General features: G+C 43.1%; 1 protein-coding gene across 12 annotated transcripts in view; it reads left to right on the top strand.

The window, feature by feature from the left end:
- The window catches only part of Ppp2r2b (protein phosphatase 2 regulatory subunit Bbeta), a 404,944-nt gene that overhangs the window by 299,278 nt on the left and 78,722 nt on the right, over nt 1-26,944 (top strand). For 8 of the 12 annotated variants that reach the window (XM_029471971.1, XM_029471975.1, XM_029471974.1 and 5 more), the window contains 4 exons: nt 9,619-9,716; nt 9,992-10,072; nt 12,690-12,855; nt 18,828-18,940. In XM_029471971.1, coding sequence (XP_029327831.1) covers nt 9,619-9,716; nt 9,992-10,072; nt 12,690-12,855; nt 18,828-18,940 — 458 coding nt within the window. The remainder of the gene's footprint in view (nt 1-9,618; nt 9,717-9,991; nt 10,073-12,689; nt 12,856-18,827; nt 18,941-26,944) is intronic. The other 4 variants (XM_021150238.2, XM_021150241.2, XM_029471977.1 and 1 more) reach the window with 1 other exon arrangement.

The following is a 26,944-nucleotide window of genomic DNA, read 5'->3' as shown; positions in this document are numbered from 1 at the left end:
TTTTATTTTATTTTATTTTATTTTATTTTATTTTATTTTATTTTAAACTGACTTATCTCAATGCCTGAAAGAGTACTTGACACAGACCTGTGCGTTTAAAAATCTATTGGATGGATAGATGGATGGCAAATTGATGGACGGATTAATGAATGAATGCATTAAAATTGATTCTTTATTGATTTTTCTGTTTAATATTTTCCACTATTATATAATCTGTGTGAGTTGCATTTGACTTTTTGGAAACTGAAATACAAAGTGTTTTCAAAGTTTCTAGTTGTGAATGGAGAGAGAAAAGCAAGAGATCCCTACGACGTGTCTTTCCTTATGAATGTTCATTAAAGGTTGGGTCCCATTGGTGCGAAATTGGCACTATTCATTCTGTCCTCCTGTTTACTCTGTGTGTCTGGTCTTGCTTTTAAGTTTGAAAAAAATGTTAACTGAAGTAGAATAATATTTTTATCATAGTCTTCAAAACATTTGAACTTCCGGTCAGGAACAAAGACAGCAAAATTTCAACTGATCTGTCAAAATGCTGTTGGCCTAGTTGACCATTGAAAAACCACCTTACCTCAATGTCGTGTAAACTAGCAGCCTCTGCACCTTTATGTTGCCATAGAAACTTCATGTTTAGGGGAGGAAACGCCAATTCATTTCTTATTATTTTCATTCATTTCTTGGGTCCATATGTAATTTAAGAAGGAATGTAGTGGGCCTAATGTTCAATTGACCTTACTGTATACAATAGAAATCTCTTGAATGCAAGGATATAGCAGGGGTATGTGTCACTTCAACTTGCAGCTGTAGCCGCAGCTTCTTAAGGCTTTTTTAGTGAAAACTAGGATTTATAGTCTATGGTCTAAAATCCTCCATTACTAGCATCTTAGAACAACCTCTCCCCCTCTACAGTGTGTATGTGTGAGCATGTGTGTGTGTGTGTATATGTGTGTGTGTGTGTGTGTGTGTGTGTGTGAGAGAGAGAGAGAGAGAGAGAGAGAGAGAGAGAGAGAGAGATGTTCTGAGACACAGTCTCTCACTAAACCTAGACCTCACCTATTGGGTAGAATGGCTGGAGAGCAAGCTCTGGAGATCCACCTGTCTCTGTTCCCTGCCCACAGTCAAGCACTGAGGTTGAAGGAGCACACATGGGGGCTAGGAATCCAAACTCAGAACTTCATGTCTCTGTGGTATGCACTTTACCAAAATAAGCTGTATCCACAGCCTCTCTCCAACAACTTTTTCCTAGGTCTCAATCTACCATGACTTCTCAGTGCTCTAAATGGAATATTCCCAAGTTCAAGGACCACCTGTGCTTTGGGACATATTTTTAGTATATCCCTATTGCTCTAGCTGGATGGCATGCAAATAATACGTCGTCCTTAATCAGAATCCTTTCATATCACATCCATAAGCTCAGAATTCACAGCCTGTCTTATCATTACACCCCCTGTCCTCTCAAAGGTCACTCTACCTTGGTCCCCTTTCTTCCATAACTATGTGTTTTCTCTGCCTATGACTCACAGGACCCTGTTCTTCACTGACCCATCTACCTGGTTCTATAGTCACCATTCATTGTTCCAAGTAAGAGCTCTCAGGGAACTACATACCTTAAGAAAATTCTTTGTGCATCCATCCAGTATTTCTTTGTCACTTTGTTTGGAGATCTTTTATTTTTTTATTTTTTAGTTTGGTCTTTTTGTGACGGTCTACTTCAATATTGGCTCTCCCTTCACAATCCACCAAAGAACAGAACACTGAGGGGCATCTGTCCTATGCTGAGACATTCAACTAGGCACTGCTGGTTCCTTGTGGAGTTTATAGTTTAGTGCATGGGAGAGCCATTCAAAAGATCCCAATACCACTGTAATAAGTGCTAATGATGAGAGATGATAGCTGATGAAGAGGAAGTAAGGGGGGCAATGAGGCTGCAAATTAAAGAGAACTGGCCTGGCCTTGGGAGAAGTCACACTGTTTCCCTGGAAAAGTGATATTTGAGCAAACTCTCAAATGGGGATTTTTAACTTCCATGGAATGGACATCTTGTCTTACTGACTTCAGAGCATCTGGCACACCACAATTTCTGACTGAAAATGTGCCAATCAGATGTCATTATAAGTGTGTTTGGGTGGCACAGCACCTAACTAGGAACTACCTACCATTCTTTCTCTCTTTCTTTGATCTGAAGCTCCAACAGGGTCAGCTACAAATGTCCTGCCTTGTTTGAATGATCTGATGATGCTCTACATTGTTGATCTGAAAGATTGGCAGGGTTTGCATCATCTGAGTAGTTCATTATCCCTCCATGTTTCAGAAGAGTAGGTGACAGATGAGCAACACCTTGACAACGGATTCTACCTTTCCCTACACAGGCTCTCTGGCAAGACTGGACAGCTATCACTTTCCCATTGTGTTTTTCTGCAATTTAGAGACTTGTCGTTGTGAAGACCCCACTACCCTGTGGGGAAGTATCATTCCATCTGCAGGGAATCCTCTTCTTCCATCAGCCCACACGTGCCTGTGTTACCTCACTCGCTGGATATCTGGTCATCCCAGAAAGCTGTGTGCCTTCTAATGGGAACAAAACAGTGCTCATGGCTCGCCTCCTCCTACCATCTGGATTTTCACAGCTCAGCAAGCACAACGAGCCTCCCTGCATGCAAGCAGAGAAAGCAAAACTCCTGAGGAGGGTGTGGTTCCCTTAGAAGGCAGAATTTTATAATGGATGCTATGTGTAGACATGAATAGGCATTCTCTCACAGTAAACTGCTTTCATATTTGTGTGGTTGAAAAATAATGCACACCTCCATAACGTGTGGAAAAGGGGACATAAGCCACTCCATATTGCTAATTAAGCAAGTGGAAAGGAAAATTGTGATAGAGAAAGATAAATCTGTGCACATGAGAGCAGGAAGAAGGCGATTTGGGGGCAAGGAAGGAGCTGTATTTGTCCAGTTCAGCATGCATTAATGATCTGGCCCTGTGCAAAGTACTGGGAGGAAGCCACAGACAGAACAGTATGCTTAAGGGCATGCTCTTTAGGGCCAGGATATAGTCACATCCAGGTTTTTTCTTTAGCCCTACAAAAAGAAGCCAACAAGAATAGTTTTAGATTCAAATAATAGGGAAGTCATTCTACTAGCATGGGTACAAGTTCAGACATAGATGTCCTAAGGAAGGTCTTAGCTGACCACTTGTCATTAAAAATATTGTCCTGTTTCTCTAGCTGTCACCAGGGTTTGTTGGTGTTTTTGTCACCAACAAAGTCCTCCTTTGTTATCCCACATCACATTATAGATGCCACCCACATATAAATGAACATATGTAATCACAAGAAGGCAAAACACTTATATCACAAGAACGTATAAGTGAAACCCAAGAGTAAAACTTTCCCCCAAGGAGGCTGGAGAGATGGTTTAGCCATTAAGAATGTGTACTGCTCTTGAAAAGGACCGAAGCTGCCGAGCATGGTGGCGCACGCCTTTAATCCCAGCACTCGGGAGGTACAGGCAGGCGGATTTCTGAGTTCGAGGCCAGCCTGGTCTACAAAGTGAGTTCCAGAACAGCCAGGGCTATACAGAGAAACCCTGTCTCGAAAAAACAAACAAACAAAAAGGACCAAAGTTTAGTTCCCAGCATCGATATTGGGCAGCTCACAGCCACCTATAGTTCTATCCCCATGGGAATCTGATGTCTCTGACTTCTGTGGGCATCTGAACTCACATGCATACACACACACACACACACACACACACACACACACACGCATGCACGCACGCACGCACATGCACACATGCACTCACATATGATTAAATAGTAAAAATAAATTTAAAAAATAACCTTCCATCAGAATCTTCAGTCCTTCCTTGCAGTTCTTCTACCCCATAAACACTTTATCTCATTGGTCAGGTTTCTTCTACCCCATAAACACTTTATCTCATTGGTCAGGTTTCCGTGACCCGACTACAAACAGAGATGGGAAATATCCAGACTTCCCAGCCTCTACAGTTGGACCGTAGAAAGCCGGTGAGGAAGAAGCACTGTGTAAGGGTAACCCAGCAAGAATCCCTACAATTGCACACTGCCTGCCATTATTAAGCTTGGAGGACAAGAGCAGACTGTCAGTTAACTCTACCATTTGCCACACTGTTAATTAACTAACAAGGTATTTGGGACATGATCCTAAGGAAATAGAACTGTGGGACACTTCTACTTATAGTTTCCTGTGAAAGGAACTCTAGCATCAAATTGAAGTTAAAACCAGTGTGGACACAATTCATGATGCTCCAACTAGAGCAAAGTGATTCAGTTCCCCAAGACACTGTCAACGAAACAGAAATCAAGTCTAGGTTAGATGAGAAATATAGAGCAGAATAAGCAAGAAGGTAACTTGCCTCTTGCCTCTTGATGGGCGATAACCACATTTGTGCACCTCCTTCTATGTGTGTTAGTGGAAAGTATGTTCTAATGTACTATTTTAATTAGCAAAGCTTATTCCCCCCCCCCCCACAAAAAAAGAATGACCTGAAAACATGGGAACTAACTTAAGACTGAGAACCAAGATCAGGAAAGGAGATCACAATTTCACAGAGACACGAATAATTGATTTCCATGGAAAGTCCAAGAATTTTCTATTTTTTAATGGTCTACAAGGCCAATGCCAGTCTAACTAGAGATCCTTATGAGAGATAGCAGGGGTGCATATGCCTAGTCTCCAGATGTCCCTGCTACTAATGAATCAAGACCTATAAAGACGCTCCCAATTCTTTTTCTATGCAAACCTAGCTACTGCCACAATTTCACCACTGTGATATGCTGTGAGGTGTATTTTCCATTCTTTTCAACATTCTTGTCCTAAGCAGAGATACAAAAACAACCTTGAGCTGACTCGGTCATCAGAGGAAATGCCCAGGCTTGAGTGGACAGAGCTGAAAAGCTGATACAGTAGGGAAGATAGCTCACTATCCTAGGAATGTGGTTTAGATGAAAGATAAGGCTTGGCTGTCTTACCCATTCATTTCCATCACTGTGATTGATATTCAGAGGGAGTACCAAATGACCTGGTCAGTATCATCTCTCTATCAGTGGATGCTGGGACTCTGAATCTAAGCTGCATTGTCCTTGGATGGAAATGCCACCCAGTCTACATGTCACCTAATCACACACGCATCTCCTTTGACCAGGTACTCTGACCCGACTGCAGCCTGGTGTGACACTGTGGAACACTAGGTCACAATCTCAGGATTCCCTCTGTTTCCTTCGGCCTCCCATCTTGTGAATACAAGTGCCAAGTCAATAACCATTGTTCACAGGAAAGGAGACCTGAGGTAGTAAATTACTAGTGCGAAACTTTTGTAAGACACAGAGATTGATTCTTAAAAGGAAAAAGTCAGTCTTCACAGTGGCAAATTGAGCTAGAAACAGGGTTAGCAGGCCACTGTATTGTGGAAATTAAATCAGCACAGACAGAGATCTCAGCCAATCTCAATCCACACACAGTTTCCTTTAGAAACCATATAACCACATTTGACTCTGGTCACTGTTTGAGGCTTTTGTTTTTTCCAGCAGCGTGTGCTTTATCTCCACCCATATAGAAACTGGAGGGAGAATGCTCAAGGATTTATTTCCTTACTTGGCAGCACAATTAGATAGAAATGAAATTTAATGCAATATTGAGTTGTCTTAGAAACTTATCTAAGGGTGAAAGTCCCATGGGGAAGAATTGATTTCTGCCAGTCATGTTTTGAGATGAGGTTGCTGTCACTAAGATAGCTAGCTTATTGTCATGCCTAGTTCCCCCTCCTTCTAGGCTCACAGAAGTTCTCCTGTCTTGAGCAGCAATGGGTCTGCTCTGTTGCCAGCATGTTTCAGACACAAGAGAATGGGCATCTGTATTCTTGGTATGTTGAAATTGGAATTCAATGGTGATTCATGAGTTTTCTATTAATTATTAAGCAGTCATAGATGGAGATAAGTAGAGATGGATGGGAGGGTGAAGTCCTCTAGCTATGCCTAGCTGCTTTGCAGTGATAAATGAGTCAGGAAACAGGAAAGTTCAGGACAGACATTGTCTGAACTGCAGCAACGCCTATACAGCTGCCTGGTGAGCTTAAAATAAATATGAAGTCTTGGCAACAGGACAGAGGAATTACACACACTGCCATGTGGGTCACCCCATTCAGGTCACCCTATCCGGGTCACCCTTTCTCTTGCAAGGTTCTCAAGGAAGACAGAGCCCTGAACATCGGGGGCAACTGCAAGACAAATGAAACAGATTTTAGGGTCTAGGACAATACCTTATATTCCATGATGGAAGGTTCTAGTGGTGTTGGCTGGAGTTGTGTTCTAAACTTGGATCCCACCCTATTTTCAGCTGTGTAGATTTTAGAGAGAACATTTCAGAGTTTTGGTAGAACCATGTGTTTGTCTCTGGGAGAGCAGTTTCTGCTTTGCTCACAGTGGCTTTTTCTTGACAAGTGAACCAGGGCTCTGTCTGAAGAGCTACTTAACTCTTTATTTTGATACCCAGTTTCACCCAAAGGAAAAAGCTCAACTTTATCTCTCAGTAGAGAGGCTCTGCAGCCCACTGTCTAGAGTTTATGTGTTAATGTTGCTGCCCAAGGCAAGAGCATGAACTGTACAGAAATAGAACCTTAACACTCAGCCCCAGTGAGCTGGGCCTGCCACCACACACCTGTAATCCCAGCACCCGAGAGGCTCAGGCAGAAAGACCACAAGTTTGAAGTCAGCCTAAATCCCACTTCAAGGCAAGTCTGAACTACATATTGTGGCCTGCCTTACACAAAACCAAACCAGACCAAACCAAACAAGAAAAGAAAAAAAAAAAAAAAAACACAAAGATGATGTGAAGTTGGCAGTTTTTGTTCCAAACCAGATCTTTCCACCACCTTCTCATTGCTAATATGTCCTCTATTTCTCTGTCTCTGTCTCTGTCTCTGTCTCTGTCTCTGTCTCTGTCTCTGTCTCTGTCTCTGTCTCTCTTTCCCTCCCTCCTCCACCCCTCTGTCTCCATGGGTCTCTCTTTGTCTCTCTGTCTCTCTCGTTTTGTCTCTCTGTCTGTCTCTCACTGACTGTCTCTGTGTGTCTGTCTGTCTGTCTCTGTGTGCGTCTGTGTGTCTGTGTGTTTGTGTTTGAGCAATTTAAGCAGTGAGCCATGATTCATTCCTTAGTACTTGACAGAAGCTAGAAAGTGAAAAGAGACAGCCAAGTCCACCTTGGACTCTAGGCAGGTCAGAAAGCTCTTTCTGTACCCACTGAAAGGCCAGAATCAGGAGAGATGTCAGCAGCGCACGCTAACCTCAGTCTGTCTCAGAGAGGGCGTTCTAAGGCAACCGCAGCCAGTTGACAGCTGACTTCTTCTCCCCGCAAAGCTGTTAAAATACACAAGCCTTAAAAAGACCAGTGATCAGATGCTTTCTGTGAAGTAGCAGGTTTTCCCGCCATGCTGGGCCTTGCTATACCTTGGCTCATGGATGCCCACTATGTGAATTGGCCTTCCAAAGGTATATCAAGTGCTTAGCAACCACACAGCTTATTCTGTGCTTCATTTCCTGAGAAGATGGAATTGATTTCCAGTTTAGATCAATAGGAATGAAGTCGCCTTATCTAAGTGGAGATGATTATAAGCCAGAAATCATAAACACTTGACCCACAGACCATATGCAACCCACTGACAAGATTTGTGTTGGGAAGGGGATATGCCTGGGTGGGCACCGTGTTTGTGTGAGAGTGCAGCACATTCCTCCAAGCATGTGTCTGCGGAGATCACAGGTTGTCATTCCCTGTCTTCCTCCATTTCTTTCTTTTTAAAAAATATATATTAAAATTATTTTAATAATTTCATACATGTATACAATGTATTTCAATCATACACACCCTTTCTACCCTCATTTATCCTCTCCCATTCATCCTGAACCCTCTTCTTCCTTGTTTTTTTGAGACATCGTCTCTCGCTGAACCTGAGGCTCACCAATTAGCTAGACTAACTGAGCAGTAAGGCCCCAGAATCTTCCTGTCTCTAACTCCTAGCACCAGGGTTAGAGAGGGGCACTGCCATGCTCAGCTGAGTGTGAGTGCTGAGAGCCCAGGCTTGGGTCCTTATGATGGCACAGTAAGGACTTTACCCACCAAGCCTTCCCCTCAGCTTGCGGACAAGATTTTATACCTGTAATCCCAGATCTCAGCATATAAAGGCAGAAAGATGCCTCATTAAGGGGGAGATGCCGAAGATTGTTGTATGTTGAAAAGAAAACATTATCATCATATAGAATTGAAATGTTTGTGTTAAGCTCTAGACATCTGGGTGTTAATTACTCAAAGACTGAGGACAACAGATAGCGCGTGCTGAGCTACACTTGCTCCCTAAGACGGACCACTGTATCATGTTCCCTCCTTGCCCTGGAGAGTTAGAACTGACTCTTGATAAGGAGTAAAGCTTGGACTCTCATTAAGTGTTGACGGACACTTCACTCGAGTGAGTGACACATCACAGATGATGAAGGCTTGTGATTTCCTCTCTTTGCTTCCCCACAAAGAGTGAGAAATAAGAATACTTTCAATATCCAGAAAAGACACCTTATGTGCGCTGGAGAATTTTACGCTGTCTGTCTAAATAAAGCTGGCATACCAAGAACATCCTAAAATGATGATACACACACAAGATGTAAGACTTGAGTTCGTCAGGGATCGATGTCATGGTTTTCCACCTCACCCTTGCCTTTGCTGTCATAGGTTCAGGCTCCAGCCAGTCCTCAGACAGATAGCATAGTCACAATCCTTTGCCTCTTACGTTCTTTTTCCTTTCCTTTCTATTTTATACTCTTTGTTTCTCTATAAGCTCACTTGCACTCTCCAATTGTTGGAAGATTGGTTGTGGGGGAAATTAATCTCTGGCCCTAATAAATCCAGTCATAGGTAGTTCACCTGTCCTTGGGCCATGGGGTAACTGGCATTTGAAGCTGGCTTTCCTTCCAGTTATCTGTGCTTTGGGTCCCTGGTGCCTGCATCTTTCTCCAATACTCCCTGACTTTGTGCCACTGTCTTTCCAGTACCCAGGCCTGGAAAAGAGTGTGCTAACCAGAGGATGTGTTGGCCTTATGCAAGACGGGAGAGCCCTAGTGAAGTTGGGGGACTAGTGGGGCTCCCCAGTGACTCCTGTACTCTCTGCTGTGGTTGACATCTGCACCCTGGTTCCCTCAATGCTCAGTCCTAAGCCCGACCACCACATTTACTCCTGTCTGGGGGATTTTTTGGGAGTGGAAGAGGGGTCTGTGGTTAATGCAAATGAGCAAAGAAAAACCATTTCCATGAGCAAAAAGAAACTCGACTTCTCTTGCATGAAATCAAAGGGTGTGAACACGCCTTGCCCCTCTGTTCACCTCAGATGTTCCAGGAGCCCACAGGGCGGTGGGGGCACCTAGGAAATTCGCTTTCCCAACTGCTACTTCAAGTGGTACTTAAAATGCAGAACATAAAACCCTGTAAATTCCACTGCACAGCCGGAGCCCTAAGCCCTTAAATGCACAGAAAAGTGTGTCTATTATCTATCCATTCAAAGTAAGTGTGCAGTTACTTAAATTGCTTTTGTCTTCTTCTTCCTTTCAGCTGACATTATCTCTACGGTAGAATTCAACCACACGGGAGAGTTACTAGCGACGGGGGACAAGGGGGGTCGGGTTGTAATATTTCAGCGAGAACAGGAGGTAAGTATCAGCCAATTGGAAATTCTCATTTTCTTCCCTTTTTAAAGGAGGCCCCCCCACTGTGCCTTAATCCTCATGTGTCTGTCGCCCTTAACCTTGCCTGCCACTTTGCTCACCAACAGTAAAACTGCCAAAAAGTCATTAGCATCCACAGTTCTAAGTTCAAGCTCACAAAAGCCCCTCGAAGGGGGTCCTCCCTGGTCAGGACCTTATCCTACTACAAATGAACACTGGGAGACAGCAGCTGTTCTCATCTGACCTGCAAAATTCCACAGGTGTGTACAGAGGAGCAAGCTCCAGCTGTTGTCTTGGGATCTGGCCTCCAGGTGTTGAAATTCAATCTCCCTTCGTTTCAGGTACTGCCAGAATACATAGGAGAGGAAAATAGCTTTATTTGACAACAGTTGAAAAGAGGGCATGTTGGGTCAATAGAGAAGAAAGTGATGCTCAGACTACTAAAGGGCAAAACCCTCCAAAAAGGCTTCTTAGCCCAGCATATGGCACAGGCTGGTGTGTGTCCCTGAAGCTGGATACACTATATAATGCCATGTCTGGTTTATTCTGGAGGCTTGGGTTCTTCTAGGAACTCTTTTTCTCTTTCACATAAGTTGAGGATGCTCCCGCTGCTGTGCCTGTTTCTGTTTTTTCCCAGAATGGAATTATGGCCCGATTTGATTTCCTTGGCCTCCCCTGGCACACTCTAGTCCTTCCTGCAGGGTTGTCTGTATTCTAGCAACCCTCCCATCTGCCGCCGCCTGCCTCTGAGATTGACTGGGCACCGGGGAGGCGCGAGGGAGAAAGACTTCACAAGAGACTTCCCGAGCAATTTAATGCCCACTTTGTGCCTCCAAGCATTACACCTCCCCCTCAAAAGAGGATAGCCTCATTTAGGGGTGATATATTTGGTAATTGCACATTATTTGCAATTAATTTCTATAAGGGCGTCATAATCCCTCGGGGTTCTGTGTAAATTCAAGTGCTCAGCATTAAATCAGACACCCAGCCTATTATGCTGGCCCCAGAAACATGGAAACGTAGTTGGCAAGGAAGAACTGAATCGCTCTTCGTGACCTGGAATTTTTCCTGCTTTTTCCAGAGCTGCCTGGTGCTAATTGGTCTGGCACATGCTACCCACACTTGACAGTCTGATTTGGATGGTAGCAAATCAACCCCCTTAGAAATTATTGTTAAGGTGGACCGGTGCTCCGAGAGAGTGAGCAGGGGAGGAGGAAGGGTGTCAGCATCTAAAGTCCTTTGAAAACTGATTTTCAAATCTCCAATTTAAAAAAAAAAATCCAATTAGGTTCACAGCTATGATTAAGGGGAACTGGAGGAGCTATTTAGCATAAATTACCCAAGGCTGCGTGTTACCAGTCATATTCCACCCCACATTTTCTGCTAGCTATTTATAGATTTCACCTATTTTCATTTACTGGGAGATCTGGGAAACCTGACTCATTAGGAGACACACCTTCCAAAGCAGTGTGGGTGGGTCACCGGAACATAAAACTCAGCAAGGATGAGGGTCAGGGAATTCAGTGTTCAGTTTGGGAGACACTTAGAGGTTCAGATATACACATGGCCTGGCTGACAAATGCCACGTGACATCTGACATCATTTGGGGGCAGTGACTCTTCAGGCAATGTGGTCGCTCCCAGACAAACTGCTTGAAAGGACCTAGGTCCTCAGAGTCTGCAAACCTCTAGGCTCAGCAGAAGCACCCACTCCTGGGCATGCTGAGATAGGCCTATGGGTGTGGGCATGCTGAGATAGGCCTATGGGTGTCCTGCGCCCATCTAAGATCATAGATTTTTAAATTGAACCTTTTCTTTACAATCAAACATTGATTTAAAATACATTTAATAAGACCCAAATTTTAATTTTTGAACAGATTTTGGAGCCAGATCTCCAGACTTTGAGAAACTGGTTCTAAAATCCATGTAATACCGCCCTCCCCCTTGTGTCTTCCTCCTCTTCCCCACTTTCCCCCTCTCTTCAGGCCCTTGGCTTTCTGCTCTGGATCTCATCATTTATTTAGCTTCTGCTGTTTGCTCTTTGCATAATTAGTGCTAGGGGAAAGTCAGAGGTAAAGCCCAACTTCCTCATGATGCAGATGGCGCTCACGTGCAGATGGTCTTCTCATCACTTATGCTGGATAGAAAGGGAGATGGGAGGGACTGATGCTCCTTATGAGCCCTGTGACCCTGGAAGAGTCACTTATATCTCCGGAGCCTCTGGGGTCCACCTCCCAGCTCTGCCTACCCCTCTGAGGTTCCCTGAGCGTTGAAAGTTGCCTCTGCAGCTTTCATAGGGACTGATAGAAGTGTGTGTGAGCACCTCCACAGAATGGTCGTCTCAGCACTTCCTGAAATGCACAAAGATTTAATAGTATCTCTTCTATTTGTATTGACCGCAAAGTCTTATCCTATTTTAACTTGTTTCCTCTCTCTCTCTCTCTCTCTCTTCCTTCCTTCCTTTCTCTTTCTTTCTTTCTCTCTTTCCTTCTTTCTTTCTTTTTCTTTCTTTCTTTTTTCCTTTTTTTTTTTTGAGACTGTTTCTCTGTATAGCAACAGTCCTGACTGTCCTGGAACTCCCTTTGTAGACCAGGCTGGCCTCAAACTCAGAGAGATGAGCCTGCCTCTGCCTCCTGAGTGCTAGGATTAAAGGTATGCACCACCATACCTGGCAACTTCTGTTTCTATGTACATGTTGTGATATATTCTTTTTGTTAATACAGTTTTAAATATATAATTTACAAACGTGGTGTGTATGTTTCTGATACTGCCAACAGAGTGCATGCTTTTGGGACCAGTAAACCAAAGCTGAATCTACGGCTGCAGTGGCTTGGTGTCTCTCTCTGATGCAACCTCCCAGAGAGACCCTAATGGCTTTTCTCAAAGGGAATAAAGAATCCGTGAGTTGGCACATGCTTTAAGTGGTTTAATATTCTGTGTGTGTTTTACCTTCCTACAGAGTAAAAACCAGGTTCATCGTAGGGGTGAATACAATGTTTACAGCACATTCCAGAGCCATGAACCCGAGTTCGATTACCTGAAAAGTTTAGAAATAGAAGAAAAAATCAATAAGATAAGATGGCTCCCTCAACAAAACGCAGCTTACTTTCTTCTGTCTACCAACGGTATGTGGAGGAGAGTTTTATTTGTTTTGTTTTGTTTTGTTTTTCCCCTATTTGATATTTTCAGAGACAGTCCTGACCTGTAATTTTCTCTTAGCCTCAGTGTTCATTCGTCCCTTGTGAGCTTGTGGAAAACTTAGATACCCTGTTTGTAAGATGCTTAGCAGAATTCATGGTGCACACAGAATTGGATTCAGTAAATAGTAGCTATTCAGTTTCTAAATATCGAATTTATGACCCAGTTTTGTGGAGCCCGTTATCGACAGTTTCTTAATGTAGATTGCTTGCAGGTGTTTGTGGAATGTGACTTCCTGTCTTAAGATCCATTGCATGTTATTCTGGGGAAGCATTTCAAGAAACTCGACATGCTGTTGGCATTTTGAAAAATAGTTATTAATCCCTGAGTATATTTTCGGGTCTGCAAAGCAGATGTCTGTGTATCTGAGAAAATCGAGTTCTGAGCCGCAAGCACAAGACCAGAGGAGTTGGGGGTGCTCCCAAAAGCTGATCAAGAAGCAGGCTCTTTATCTGCCTTCAAACTCTCTGTGTCCTTTATGTTGATATAAATTGATATGAATAGAGAAGAGAGGATAGGTTACTGGCAGGTGAATAAAGCCTGATCATATATTCACTCCATGAAGGAAGCTGATGATAACCCAAGAATTTAACCTCTCTCTGGAGAGAAAAAAAAAAAAAAACAGTTGGGAAGTCAGTCCCTACTGAAGAATGCTAATGGCAAATGGTAACCAGAGAATTCAGAGAGGAAAACAAAAGACCAAGGAAAGGAGACGAAGAGGGACTCATCACATGTGGAAATGTGGTTTAAGAGTGTCATATCAAGAACAGAAAAGTGGAGACAATGTCTACAATAAAATCAAGCAAATATTCCTTGTTAAAGACGAGAAAGATGCACAGCAAACGGCTTCCCATTACTAAGTATTGACTGTGCGTTGTAGGTCACTTTAACTTTGTGCCTTTTATCATTTTAATTTTGAAGGTGTATACAGTGAGTCATAGATCAATATTATAGGAGAGAGAGAATGTAATTCAGATGGCCACCAGATCCCTCAAATATAAAGACAGTGTACAGGTCTGAAAATATGACAATTCTAGATGAGCTACTTGGGAGTTATTCAAGCAAACCTCAATATGACCAGGTCTCTATTCATCTGGTTTTTGTTTTGTTTTGTTTTCTTTGTTTTTGTTGTTGTTGTTGTTGTTGTTGTTTGTTTGTTTCTTTTTTGAAGATTCCAGTTAATGTCATTCCTTCCCATAGCTGCTTTGTCCTGTTCTGTTGTCTTGTTTACTCTTTGCAGCCCTGATCTTTTGGAGGCCAAACCACTGCACTTCACTTCCATGTATTCTTTGTGTTTGCTTTCTGTTCATGTCTCATGCAAAGACTTTGTTGCTTCATACTACTCAGAGTGGAAGTTTTAATGTGGTAGTTTTAATGTAATTACTTCAGTCCCAGAGAATTGTCTGATTGTCTTCCATAGCTAGATTACATTATATTATGAAATTTAGCCTATTGATTATTGCAGTAAAAATCCAAAGACTTATTAAGTACTTTGTAAGGGGGAGGGGGATGGGAAAGAAAGTGAAATTCAATGAAGATTAATTATATAGCATAATGTTCTGTTAATTGAGTTTTTAAATAGTTTTTTGATTAACAAGGATATTATCTTCCCATTTGGGATGCTATTTCACATGTCAACTGCATCTCAAATAGACTCTTCTAAGGAAAATTCCCATGTTCTTATGCAGTCTTCTTTTCTATACTAATATTGAGGTTCAAAAATCCATGCATATCCCCATGCCAAATAGGTTAACATTCAAAAATTAATGGAGGACAATGGGAATGACTATATAAAAGAGAACATGAAGATAAATGATAATGTTGTGTTTTAAGCTGCCACACGTGATGATAAACTACCCAGAGAACAAGCCAGAAGAAAGAAAATGCCATTTCTCATATTAACAGCTGCATGCTCCTTAGAGTTTTTTTTTTTTTCTCCACAAAGCTTTAAGATCCTGAGTCAAATGAAAATGCTGTGATAATAAAGTCAAGTACGACCCCAGGCAACACAACCCTGGGGAACTGGATTGAATTCTCCATCAATTATCTTTTGGAGGGACAGGGTGCTTATCTCATTAGTTGAGAATAGCTACTAATTCTACTAGAATAGGTTTTTAACTTCATAACTTTTAAAGAAAAGTAAAGCTCACGTTCCATTGCGAAATAGACCTAGAAGTTATTTGCCACACAAAGACACATTGCGCTGTCTGGGTTACTTATCCTGCCCGGCTGTGTATGCTGAGAAAGGCAGAGGACTAAGGTGTTCATCATGGAAATTAAGCAAATACATGGACACAAAACAAGGACCGTGTATATCCCGACACAGAGAGAATCACTGCTAGTATCTTTTAGAGGAAAAAGAAAAAGATGTAAATAATGTGTTCATTAACAGAAATAGGATATATTCTAGAAGGTTTCAAAATTTAATAATATAGCAACAAAATACTTTTCTAGCTAATTTTTATTAAAATACCATATTTTTTAATACCTGCATATTATTCCCACATATGATTTGATTCTTCTGTGGTTTAACAATAAGCCTCCCACTATTAGGCTTTCAATTGTTAACACATTCATAGTACAAATTATATTCTGTAGTATATTATATTACATGTCATAGATTCAGGAAATACATGTATATGGATAGCTGTTGGTATATAATATACATTCAGGTAAAATGCATACATGACCCACATGGCCTTTCGCTTGTTAGAACTAGTTAAACAAGGAAATAGTAGAAGACTATACCAAAAAAAAAGGTACGAAATAATCTCAATCTACTGGAACTAAGGGAAGTGTGTCTTTTTCACACTTTTTCTTCTCATTTTCCAGTTACATCTTATATAACAAAAGAAAGGAAATGATTAAATATACAACTTATTATGTATAATGTCATTGTAGTTCCTTGCCTCAAAATACTGCATACAGAAAATATAAGGATATACACAGGAGATGGTCATGGTGGAGCATGCCTTCCACCCCAGCACTGGGCAGGCAAATGAAGGTGGTCTCTGTTCCAGACTACTCAGAGCTACATAAGGGAGACAACACCCCAAAAATAACAAAGAATATATATAAAAATTTGATCATGGATTATTTCTCACTGGAGGTCATATGGGTAACTTTTATCCTTGTGTTTGCTCTGTGATTTTGATTTATCTCTATAGCAATTTACCATTTATGATATAAAAATAAGATTAAAATGCCTTGCAAGTAAACAAATTTAGACCCATTTCAAAGCCAAGAAACAGGAAAGATTTGGTGGTGAAATTCACGGGCTCATAGGTTGTTCTCAGACACAGCTAATGAGGAGCAAATCAAGTGACCATGAATAAGGTCCATGTTTAACTCTCTCAATCTAAAAAAGCAGCCCATGTGAACAGGATCTCAGGAGAACTTGGGACCAGAGGGATATGAGCGTAGAGCTAGCAATTTCTAAATTAAGCCCACAGCTGGGACAGGCTCTCCCCCTCCCCAACCCCCAGCACAAGTCAGGGTGAGTACAGAGGTGAGAATCCACGGATCCCACAAGGAACAGTCTGGCCAAACATGATGAAAGGCTTGGAAGCCCAAATAATACCTAGGTGTGTGAAAATGGCTTTTTACTAAAATGTCCCCATAGCTGCTGACAGCCCACAACATGATCCTTTTAAGACCTCTAAGAATAAGACATGAAGTCATGAAGTCCTGTGAGGTCATGAGCCTTTGCTTGCAAGAGGGGTCCCCTCAAAGGTGAAGAATCTGGGAAGTAACAGTGTGGAACCTGCTGAGTAGTGAAGAGAGGAGGCAAGACAGAAAACCAAAGAAGTCCTATTACAGGCAAGGAGAGGGACAGCTTTTCTCCCCAGAAAATAGAAGTGTGTAGACATCCTTCTGGGGTGACACTCACAGCAAGAGAGTTACCTACCCTTCTCTGGATGTTTGGCACAGAATGCTACTTCTAATGACAGCTACTGTTTGGGCACTATCATTAGCCCAACACAATTAAACATGCTGATTCATTCTATCTTAATATACCCCATAAGAAAGATGACATTTCTACTGGTTTAATGAATAAACTGGAGTACAGAGTGACTACCAAGTAATTTTGAAATGCATGGTTGTGTGCATGCTGAAATTGAGATTTAAGGAGGCATTCTGCGCTTCCTTGTTTCCTGATGATCATTTCTGACTCCAGGACTACTTTGTACGTGCCTTCTCGCAAGGACCATAGTCCTTGGCCATATGCCTATTCAATGAAAAATAAGAAAGGAAAAAGAGGCCATGACTGCTTCTAGGTATGCTGGATAAGAAGGAGTATTGCAGATATGAGGTTAAAAAGAAATCCAGAGGCAGAGACAAAGGCATCTGGAAGAGTCCAGAGTAAACATGGCCAGACTGAGTCAGGTCATGTAAGGAGATTGGGGGAGGGAGAGTGACAGAAGAGTCTCAGACCAAGAGAGGTGCCCTGGGCCAAGAGACTTGCATAGACAAACCAGGAGAAGAGGCAGTCTAGCCCTTTGGCTGGAAAGGTCAGGGTAAGGACAGGGAAGGCTAGCCAGGAGGACTATAAAACAGGTAGAGACTGAAGGATGTTGGGAGAACCTGGCAGCCAGAGTCTGCTTTGATATGTTAATAAGCATCTCAGCCTTTTGTCCAGGGTTTGAGACCTAACAGCTGTCAGGCAGCAGTGGGAATTAGGCTCAATGGTATCTCACCACAAATCCCACGCAATAGAGACAAATATAGAGAAACTAAGGAGTGCCCTTGCTTTTCAGAAGGAAAGGCAGAGACAAGCATAGACTGAGGGTGTGTGATCTGATTAGGAAGGTCTCCAAGGCCCTATGGCACGCAGACAAGACTGGCTTAGCCCAAACATGTTTTCTAAAAAGGTAGAAGTTAGAGAACCTGGGCGGAGCCATGCCCCACCAGTTCCTGAGTCCCAGATTCCCTCCATCATGGCCTTGGGCTCTCAGCACCGGGAGGCATTGGAGTTCTCACTTTTGTTTCATTGCTATGGAAGGGCACAGGTGTCATCAAGAGATGCATGGTGGTAGAACAGGTCTAAACTACAGTTTACAGTTTACTCAGGAAGCAGCAAGAAGGAAAAGTGAGGTGGAGGAGAGAAGAGAGGAGATTGGAACAGAGGGGGGAGGGGAGAGGAGAAGAGAGAAGAAAGAGGAAAAGGAGGGGAGATAATTCATTGGCAGAGAACTTTTCTAGCATCTACAGCCCTGGGTTTAACCCTCAGTGCCAGATGGAAGGAAAAAAGACAGACAGACAGACAGATAGTAAATAGATAGATGATAAATAGATAGTAGATAGATGATTGATAGATACATATATACATACATACATACATACATACATACATACATAGACAGACAGTAGCAGAAGGCACAGTATGTTCAAAGAGCCTGAAGCAGAAATGTGCTTAGTGGCCTAGGCAGACAAAAGCCATGTGACAGTAGCACAGGGAGTTGGGTAACAGAATGGTCAGCAGTATCAGAGAGTCAAGGAAGTCAAGAGTGTAGGTTATGAAGGGCCTTTGTGGGCATGGTAAGGACAGTATCTAAGAAGGGTGGATGGTAAAAAATAGAGATGGTAACAGTGTCCTGCTGTCCAAAGTGATCATGAACATTATATTAAAATTCTCCATGTGCTAACACCTACAGAGTGAACTCTCTATATGTGACTATTCTTACTCAGTTTCAATCAATATTTTTACTGAATGAGTCAAATTAAAATGTAAGCTATCTGTTCTAACAGTGCTTGCCTTGTGAGCCTTGCCTTCAAATGATATGAGATTTACATAGGACAGACCTTTGAGGGGCTGGTTCCTATAGCCCTTCTTACTATATAATTTCTTGACCACCATCTTCCTTGCCCTGTCATCATGACTTCTGATTGTCCTCCACAGATAAAACTGTGAAGCTGTGGAAAGTCAGTGAGCGGGATAAGAGGCCAGAAGGCTACAACCTGAAAGATGAGGAGGGCCGGCTCCGGGATCCTGCCACCATCACAACCCTGCGGGTGAGTGTCACTGCCCCAACCATGCCTTTCAGCAGCCTGGCTAGCAGGAGACAGGGGTTTCCCCACCCTGAAGTTGGGCATGTGCTGGCCACAGCAGTAGATTACAACTATAATATGTGGTTGAAGGCACTGGGCAGAGCCTCAGCCTTCCCATCTCTGGTGGCAGACGGAGGACCGGGAAAGGTGCCAGGCCCTAATGACTACAAATCCATGTTTCTGTTTTGTCCCCAAGGACTTGCCACATGGCCACTGCCATACGTCGCTGTATTCTTAGCCTGTCTACTCACATTACCTAGCATGTCTTGAACACCTTCTGTAGTTGGAATATGGGGCTCAAGGTTGCTCGGGTAGAAAGTTTGACTTTTTGCCCTTCAGAGCCCAAGCTTCAGAATCTAACAGACCTAGGTTTGTACTCTGCCATTTACCAGAATCTTCCATGGTTATTGCATTTGTCTTTGTACTATTTTAACTAACAGAAAACTATTTCCAGGAAGAACCATTTGATTTAGACCACAGTTGACAGGGTTTTGCCCAGGGTCAGCTGGCTCCATTGTTTCCAGGTTGTACTGAGGAAGATGTTAGTAGCCAGATGTAGAGAGGACTCACTTCATGGTGCTCAGAAAGCAACGAAACAGACTAGATGGAGCCAGAGACAAGATATTCTCCAAAGACACATTATCAGAGTTTGCTCTCTCCAATCCATCCCCCATCTTCCTAAAACTCCACCTAATTATGAACTCAGTAACACACTGACTTGTTGATGAAGCCTTTGTGACCCAGTCACCTTTGGGTGATTAGATCCACCAACATGAGGACCAGGCCTTCCACATATGAGTCCTTTTTGGAGGAAACCGTATCCAAAACAGAGCCTTCAACTTAATCCTTTTGAACTTTAGTCAGACAAGTTATTTTTCCTTTCTTTCCCCTGCCACTAAAAGCCCTGCTGTCTATGAACTTGTGAATGTGAAAGGCAACGGGTGGAAAGTCTTCCCCTGTGGCTATTACACTCAGCACATATGTAGACTTTGCTCTCAGCCTGTGTGGCTTCCTTAAGGCCCTCCAGATGTGCATAGCCTGCTGAGGAGGGGGTCATTTCATCACTCACACTCAGATGGCCCTAACTCTACACAGGCTAGGACAAATGCTCAGACAGAGATAGACATGGAGTTGTCGTTTGTCCGAAGGAGAAAGAGATGGATGGCATTGGCTTTGGAAAGCCAGGAAAGGTCTCAGCGAGGGTTATTAGCAAAATGGATTTCTAAACATGGAGCATTAAGAGAAGCCTCTCTAGTAGTCTCAACCTTCCTAATGCTGAAAACCCTTAACATAGCATATCATTTTGTGGGGAATCCCCCACACATAAAGTTATTTTTGTTACTACTTCATAACTGTAATTTTGCTACTATGGTGAATCATAATGCAAATATCTGTGTCTTCCGATGGTCTTAGGCAACCTCTGTGAAGGGGTAGTTTGACTCCTAAAGGCATCATGTCCCCCAGGTTGAAAACCACTTCTCTAGTTATAGGTAGAAGTGATTGAAGACTGGATGGTTTCTTTTGAATCTGTTCAGTGCAAATAGTAAAGTAAGAACATGTTTGGACCAGCCCTAACCCCATAGGACTTCTAGCACTGGGAAGTATGTGTTTCCAGACACCAGCTGCTGTACAGAGGGCCAAACCTGAAAAGGGAACAGCCAGCTGTGAAGCACATGTCAGCAGGGAGAGAGGGTCTCATCCACGTACGGAAGCAGAAGAGGCCATTGGTGATCACTGTGTGCCTCTACTGGCTCATGGGTTCATTCATTCTTTGATTCATTCATCTATTTGTTCATCAGATGATTTCAAACACTCTGCTGGTCACGGGCCTGGGCTATTAGGGCTTATCCTGTACTGATGGGCACTATGTCTTTAATTGTGTTCCTTCTGAGCCCACACACACTGGCTGCTCTGTTCTCATGCAAGTTCCCCATCCCTGAATCAGCCCAGGTTGGAGAGGTGTCCACATGCCCTGCTGTTCTAAAAGTAGAGAGGTTTGGGAGACTTCAAAGAAGCATAATGAAGAACAGGAAGGTCTGAGTGGGCTGACGTTGGTTAGATGTACATCTATACTCTGCTCTTGATGGGGATGGTGGGTATTTGACTTAACTGTAGAACACAGGTGACAGTGGTCACTATTCACTGTAGTTCGTATGCAGATTCAATGAGATACTGTGTATGTAATAAAGAGCTGAGCCTAAGTATCTGGCACTCAGAGAACACTCCAAGCTAGGTCCCCACTTAGTGTTACCATCAGCATCAATATCACCAGCCATCACTATCATCATCAGCCTCACCACCCATGCCACTGTCAGCATCCCTTCTCTTTCCCTCATTGTGTGTGTGTGTGTGTGTGTGTGTGTGTAAGAAAGAAAAGTCATGTTTTTTTTTATATACTGTTTTACTCATTCCACAAGCTCCTTATAGATAAGTGGTAAGCACCGTGCCAGAAATAGCACAGGAATTAAGTCTGTCTTTTAGCCCTCAGTCCATGGCAGTCCTCTGAGGAAAGCAAATGGACTGGATGCCCCTGAGTTCCGCCATGGATTCTGCCTGTAGTGATACGTTATTCTGAAAATACGTCTTGCATTCAAAGAGCCTGAGCTTGTCCAGACCTTGAGGCAAAGTTAATTCACCTTGAGATCATTCTAGACTATGTACTTAACCTGCTGCCCTACTGTGCGTGTACTCTGTTGAAGTTTAACCTGCCTTTAAAAGAGCAATGCAAACAGCCTTACTATGCGTAGCGAATCTTAAGTTTTATAGTCTTCATTGTCCCTGACCCAGAGTAATGTCTCTGTGTATGGGCTGAGTGGGCTAAGTGTATGTTGTGGTAATCATTTGCTGAAAGCAGCCAATGGGGTGGAAGCAACCTTAAAGCAAATATTCACCGTAAATGTTGGAAGCAAAATAGATATAGGCTGATAACATCTGTTTGCACTAGTGTTTGCCATTCTGGGTCACTTGAGACTAGTAAGTAACGTTTTCCCTTGTAAAACACTGTCAAAGATTCCTATCCCATGCCACATTTCCTGTGCTGTTCAATAAAGACAGAGAAAACCCCATTTTTTAGGGACAGACAAACATCAGGCACATGTACATATACACACAGACAACAGACAGACTACACACAGACCAGTAACCACATACTACAGAGGGAAGATACAAGGAGAAAAAAAAATTTAATTTGGGCTCAATCTTGATCAAATTATTCTGAAAGGACGTACTTTCTTTTCATTTCTTAATGTGACATCGATGCATTTTGGTGCCTCTGAAATTATCTTTAATGTGTTAACTGATACATCTGCCTTTGTCTGCTACATGCGTGACATTTTTCAGAGGCTGTCTATAGGGCCCAGTATGGTTTCCCATTGCCAAAGGCATCCTATGGGATTCCACATATGTGTCTAACTCCTTGGAGGCTCCATCCCAGTGACAGAGGAGAGAGGCCTATTTACATTCCCACTGGAGCAGAGAGATCCACTATGGCAAGACAACATTGCTAATGAAGTGAACTTCAGATCACTCCTGACAGAGGCCCCGAGGTGTAGCTGCCAGTTAGAAAATAACAATTCAGTTGTCCGTAGCCAGCTGTGTGGCCCTGGATGGCAGCCTCCGTTTTTCTCTCCTTGCTTCTAAGCTGTTGAGCAGAGGGTTGAAGAAATTAGAATTCTGAGACCCAATTTGCTTTTTTGATTCTTGACACTGGAGTTAGTTAAAAGACCAAGGTCTGTGGTCACTAAATGCTATCATCTACCAAGCCCCTTAGAATTGTAGGGTTTGTTTTTATTTTTCAACTTCTGTTACTTTTTAATCACATCAGCAGTAATTACAAGGATACAAACATATTCACTATAAAAATTATTTTCCCCGTGTCTTACTCCACTCCTCAGTCTGAAGCCTTAAAATAACACCCGGTTCATATAAACATCCACATCCCACACTCTGACCTTTAAAGCTTCAAAAAGGCCTGATGGAGAAAGAAGAAGAAAATAGCAGCAGCAACAACAACACAAAGAAAATCCACTCACGCAACCTGAAAACCATAGATTCAGAACAGTGACCCCAGAGGGCGGACACTCCAATGAGACATTAAATAGACTATTCTTTACCGATGTACTGTCTGCGGTTGAAATCTGCATCGCCAGCATTTGCATCCCCCACCCCCTCCCCCCTGCCAAGATTTCCACTTGCTCACTTCTACAGTATCCAACTCCACGTGGGTCTTGAGAGTGGGAACATTTAACAATACCCGACAGCTAATTAATCCTCACCGTGTAACGAACCCATCCTTTTTCAATTCTGAGAGACTCAGCATCTTAAAAGCAAGATTATGAGTCTGGCTTTTTTTTTTTAATGAAAGATGCTCTTTCAAACCCAATTGCTTGTTACCCAAGGAGCCCAGAAGAAGGCTCTCTCCCTGCTCAGCATCCTTATGTCCCCAAGATAATCATGGTGATAATTGAGTACCACCCTCTGGATGCTTTCTTACCTAATGCCTCAGTTCATCTTCAGAACTCACAAGGAGGAGGAGTGGGCAGGCATTTGGCAAGGGAGTTGCTGGAATCCAGTATTTACTGAGTCTCTACTATATCACATGCATGCTGTACTTCTTGTTTGTAGCAAGCTGCCCCAGGAGCTGAGTCCATTGCTCATGACATGAAGCTCCAAGTGGGGCATTCCACGCTCAGCTTGCAGGGTTATAAAAGAGACATTGCTTTGCTACTGGACCCTTAAATTTGATACAGGCTCCAGGAGTAAAAGCAACTTGCTCCTCTTGTCTTTCAATTACCTGTCATTCCAGAGCTAAGACCTAAACCAAAGCCAGGGCTCTGAGCTTTATACACATACATCAAAGCATTTGATATGCTTTTCTCTCAGATATATGTATTTGTGTGTGGTATGAGTACAGATGTATACACATGTTCACTTGCATGAGCACACATGTGTATGTGTGTACATGTGTGTACACATATGTACGCAGGTGTGTATACACATTCACATGTGTGCATGTATGGGGAGGCCCAAGACTGATTCCAAGGTGTCTTCCTTAAGTTTCTGTCTACCTTCTTCATCGAGGCAGGGTCTCTCACTTGAACGCCGAGCTCACAGGTAACTTCCGCTAGGCTAGCTAACCAGCTGCTCCAGGGACTCCCTGGCTTTGCCTTCTGTGAGCTGGAATCAGAAGCAGGCAGCCATGCCCAACTGGCATTTGTGTGGGAGATGAAAGATCTCAGTTCTAATTCTCACCCTTGTCGGTAAATACCTTATACACTGAGCTGTCTTCCCAGCCACTAAAACGCCATTCTGAGTAATTGGTGCCTTTATTATCAGAGGTGCTCACAGTAACACACACACACACACACTCACACACACACCCACACCCATGTATGCACAAGTGCACGCACACATCCAGATACACTCACTCGCTCACTCACATGTTCACAGTCATTAAGTTTCCCAAGACAACATGGAGGAAGAAGCCCCTTGAGTCCCTGAGCAGCTGCATGCAGCAAGCTCCTCTGTCCGCCTCTCCCCTAGGCTCCCAGGGGCAATGGGCCCTTGGAGCCCTTTCTAGGCAACAGGATTGGTATTCAAGTGAATTAATCAGCCCTGGGTGGAAGCTAGGTAGTAAGAAATCACCCTTGGCGCTGTCTCCCAGAGGCATGAGCCTGGAGATAGATAGCGTGTGCCTCATTAGAGTTGGTTGACATTGCCCTAGGAACCTAGGCCAGGGTGACATTTGCCTTTAAACCTGTTATAAATAGACTCTCGAAGGTGTGAGCTCTCATGCTGTGACTTGTCATAACCCATTTTCTGAGAGAGGAGGGAGATAATATGAATTAAGTTTTCTAATGGATTTCATCCAGACCTCCCTCACAGCTAATGGGGATAGTATTTGAATAACTGATTAAAAAAAAAAAAAACTACTTCATGGATGCATTCTGATTATTAGGTTCTGGTTTGTCCTTATACCATTGACTCCATACAGTAATTTTGCCGGGAAGTTCATGCTACTCTCTAGGTCATTGGAAGCCACAGACTTCCTGTCAGTTGTCCCCTTGGTGCCACTTAATCAAAGAATTTTTCCTGGAATACTTGGTGAGAAGTGACACATACCCCTTCCTGGTCACTCTGCGTGTCCTTCGCCTGATCTTTCTTCTTAGTGTTGAGCATAACTTAATAAACCCTTTGTCCATCGCCTGCCTTGCCTCATCCCTCAAAAGAGCGCACACTCTATGGATGGGAGGTGGTGAGGTGTCCGCAGTTGGAACAGTGCAGGCACGTGCTGGGCAGTAGGTCGCCATTTGTCAATAGACTGGATTACGCCAAAGCGGAGACTGTGTTAGAGGAACCATGATTTTCCCTCACAGTCTTCTGACGCTGAGATGGCAACGCTGGCACTCAGACCCTAGTCTGACCCAAAATCTAGTGGTGATTCATTCTTTCATTCCTTTCCTCCATGGCTTTTGCTCTCTAAGAAAATGCTAATTGGTAGCCATACTGCTGGGGAATGTCATCACTGACCTTCATCTCTCGGAAGTCCCTGTCAAGACTTCCTTAATTCATGAGCTTGTGCTTAGAGGCCCGATACTTTGCTATTGGGTAGCTTCACAAAGACCAGCCAACTCTCCCCTGAATGATTGTATGCTGCCATGTGTTTGTTCTCCTGCCTCCTGCCCATGACTACATCCATCCACCTCTAAGCGCAGTCATGTGTTCCTGAATCTGCAGAACTTACCTGTTTCCCCTTAATGTGACCGTGATGTTCTCCAGTCATAGCGATGGCTATTTAGACAGCTCTAGGCCAGAGTCTGACAGGCACAAGCATCCACCAGATGCTGCCTGGAACTTCCTGAGAGTTATAGCTCATATTTTCTGGGGTTAGACAAGTTAATCTCTCTCAAAATTTTTTCATTACTTTTCTCCATGGTTTTTGCCCGTGGAGAAAATTTTTCAATGAAACTACAAATTTAACTACCTGATTTTTTTTTTTAAGATTGCTGACTAGACACTCTAGCAGTTTATGCTGATGAAAAATAACTGCATTTACTCAGCCTTTTATCAAGACAGACTTGGGGCTAGGCAGTTTTTGTGTATATTTTACAACTCTTTCCTTCTCATAATCCTATGACTTAGACATTGCACCCATTTTAGAGGTTTGTAGACTGAGGTAAAGAAATGTGAGTGCTGGGTTGACAATTCAAAGAAAATAAAAAGTAGACCCACAAGCTGAGTGTAGATGTGTGTGCGCTGGAATCTTGTCTTTCATGTGATGAAAACTGTTTTGGTTTAATTCCTTGATTTATACAAGGATGAGAACTCCTATAAAAAGGCAGCTCCTATAAAAAGGCAGTCTCAGAAAGACAAGTGAGCCACTTTGTCCCCACAGTACAGAGATGAGACGAGCTGCCTGTGGAATCAGTTTGAGCCATGGCTCTCAGAATGCAGTGTGTGTCACAGGCACCCAGCATACTCTTTAGAAACATTCACTGGACCGCCTCGCAAGGAATTCTGGTCTCGACAGCTTGGATAATACTCTCCCTAGGCAACTCGTGAGGAACTCTGGCACACACTTACAGAAGTACTGACAGAAGCTCTCTGTGTTACTTCTCGGTTACTGAGAGTAACACATACGGTTGCCATGGCAGCTCAGGGGCTGCACAGAATGGAGGACGTGCAGCGTAAGGATGGGGTTTCCCACATCACTCTTCAGGGCTATTCCGGCTTTGATGCTTGTGGGCCCTGTACCTGGGATGCAGGAGAATGTCTGCTGTTGTTTGCTTCCTTCTGGTGGTGTAGATGATAAGAGTGTAGTTCCTCAGAAGAGGAAGCAGCCAGGTCAGTCCCAGGGCAAACAATTGGTTGAGTCCGGAACGACTTTCACTGCCCCTAATTTTAATTTGGGGTTTATGCTTTAATAACCAAGGCCTCTTAGGACATAGAAATTGCCTCTCTCCAACCATT

Source organism: Mus caroli, chromosome 18, assembly GCF_900094665.2.
Source record: "Mus caroli chromosome 18, CAROLI_EIJ_v1.1, whole genome shotgun sequence".
NCBI lineage: Eukaryota > Metazoa > Chordata > Mammalia > Rodentia > Muridae > Mus > Mus caroli.
Note: the sequence above shows the minus strand (reverse complement) of the source record. Positions and strands in the feature narration are given on the sequence as shown.